The following is a 1,962-nucleotide window of genomic DNA, read 5'->3' as shown; positions in this document are numbered from 1 at the left end:
GAATGACCAAAATAGCATATTATTACACTCGAAGGACTCAAAATCATCCAAGTAGTTCTTCACTGAAATAAACTCCAGGTTGAGCAGTAATAAGGCCAACATTTCAAGAGGGAAGCAACTGAGATCTGCACTGACTGCTATATTACAGATACCCATGTCATGGTTATACTTTCACGTTTCCCGAAATTAGTAACTGTGTTTCCCGTCGGAATACTTATCATAGGCTGCTGTATTACAAGCAGCTATGTCATAGTTATACATTTGTGTCTCCCATAATTAGTACTGTCCCCAACAAATAAGAACTCAATAAATTGTCTGCTACAGTAATTTTGCAACAAAAGTGGCTAACTTTGGACACAAAAGCAAGGTATGTCTTAAAAAAAAGGGCACCCACGAGAATCAAACTTCCATGCAATGGTGATGCCACCAATTTCTGAATCACTGAATCTCAGCAGGAAGGTCCCATCTGGCTTGTTAATGAGCAGGTCGTGGGCCTGTTGCTTGTTCACGAACCCCAGAATGGCCCTGGATCACAAAGGACAGAAGCAGAGTGTGACGACGTATCAATGCCAGAAAGAAGACCTTCATCCTCTACTGGGAAATGACAATTCTCACCCATCGTTCCAGTGAGGCTTGAGATGTTTTTTTAACACTTCCATCACACCGTCAAACCACTGCCAGAAAGTGTAATTCCGTCCCGGTAAATTCTCCTGGTTGGAGACACAACAACGAACCCAAGAACGTAAGAGTAACCCTTGGAATATTATATGCACATATTTTAACTGGAAAAATCAAATGGAAAACAAACATCGCACTGTCAGAAGCACACAAATATAAATGCCTGCCAGAGTTTAACCTAATGGCCCTACAACCAAACACAGAAATGGAGAGGAAAAGAGGGAAGGAGGGGAAGATACCAAAGTGTCATTGCCAACAACCTGCTATTAATATAAACTCCTATTGTTAATACAAACACTTTCACCTGGATCTGGGCTGACTGGTCCCTGTCTATTTTTGCTGTCTGGTCTATGACCAGTAGCTTTAGCGTCACCCGGGAGCTTCTGAGAAATCCAAATTTTTCAGGCTCCATTTCAGACCTGCTGAATCACAGCCTGCCTTTTAACAAGATGCCCAGTTGATTTGTAAGGATGAATTGGATTAGATCACCCTGTAAGGCCATGGATGTGGCTTCATCACACAGATGTTCCAACGGTCATCGGCAAGATGCAGTTACCTGGTTCTATCAGGAGGAAGGGGGCCTTACTGCAAAGGCAAAGATAAGATGGTTGAGACCTCCTGCTTCTCTTATCAAACCTATCCGCAAAACTGTTGGCCAACTTGTTAGCACAAAACTCTTTAAAAGACTCAGACCATGAGCTCTCTGATCTAAGGACATTTAAGACACTTGGCTATCTGACATGACCTTAGAAAAAAGATTTGACTTGTGCCATCTGAATTACCAGACGCTGGAGGAGAAGTCTCTTTCATGAGCATCCTGTTTTGTAGGCTGAGGGTCCCATGGGAGCCTGACCTGGCATCATATACCAAGAAGCACCAGAAAGGGCATGGGACAGAGCCTCAAAATTCCAATCATCTCAGAAGCCTCCCTTCTCCTGAGTTATACCAACGTCTGCTTTGCTGTTTCCTTTACGAAGGGAGAAAATGCACTGAAGGCACATAGAGCCCAACTTACTCAAAATATACAAAGATGTAATTTTGTACATGAGACCTGAATATCTATCAAGTTGTCCATCTATTCAGAAGCTTCTATTGCTTTTGGTACATTTTATTAGAGACAGGAAGAATAAGGACCCTCTGCAGGGAGACTCCTGGAAGGAGCTGGAAGCACTGATCTAACAGCAGCTGAGGGCCCGGGCTCCTCACCCTGTTGAACTGGGACCAGGACACGGACATGTTGCTGTAGTCCTCGAGGTGGCTGTTGCTGCTGTTGAACAGTTTCTG

General features: G+C 43.6%; 1 protein-coding gene across 1 annotated transcript in view; it reads right to left on the bottom strand.

Moving 5' to 3' along the window:
- The window catches only part of LOC105820211 (signal transducer and activator of transcription 5A-like), a 65,911-nt gene that overhangs the window by 8,782 nt on the left and 55,167 nt on the right, over nucleotides 1–1,962 (bottom strand). The window contains exons 12-14 of the mRNA XM_012656647.1: nucleotides 1,885–1,962; nucleotides 616–710; nucleotides 395–525 (exon numbers count right to left, since the gene is read on the bottom strand). Of these exons, the coding sequence (XP_012512101.1) occupies nucleotides 395–525; nucleotides 616–710; nucleotides 1,885–1,962 (304 nt within the window). The remainder of the gene's footprint in view (nucleotides 1–394; nucleotides 526–615; nucleotides 711–1,884) is intronic.

The sequence above is a fragment of the Propithecus coquereli genome, unplaced genomic scaffold, assembly GCF_000956105.1.
Source record: "Propithecus coquereli isolate 6110/MARCELLA unplaced genomic scaffold, Pcoq_1.0 Scaffold515, whole genome shotgun sequence".
NCBI lineage: Eukaryota > Metazoa > Chordata > Mammalia > Primates > Indriidae > Propithecus > Propithecus coquereli.
Note: the sequence above shows the minus strand (reverse complement) of the source record. Positions and strands in the feature narration are given on the sequence as shown.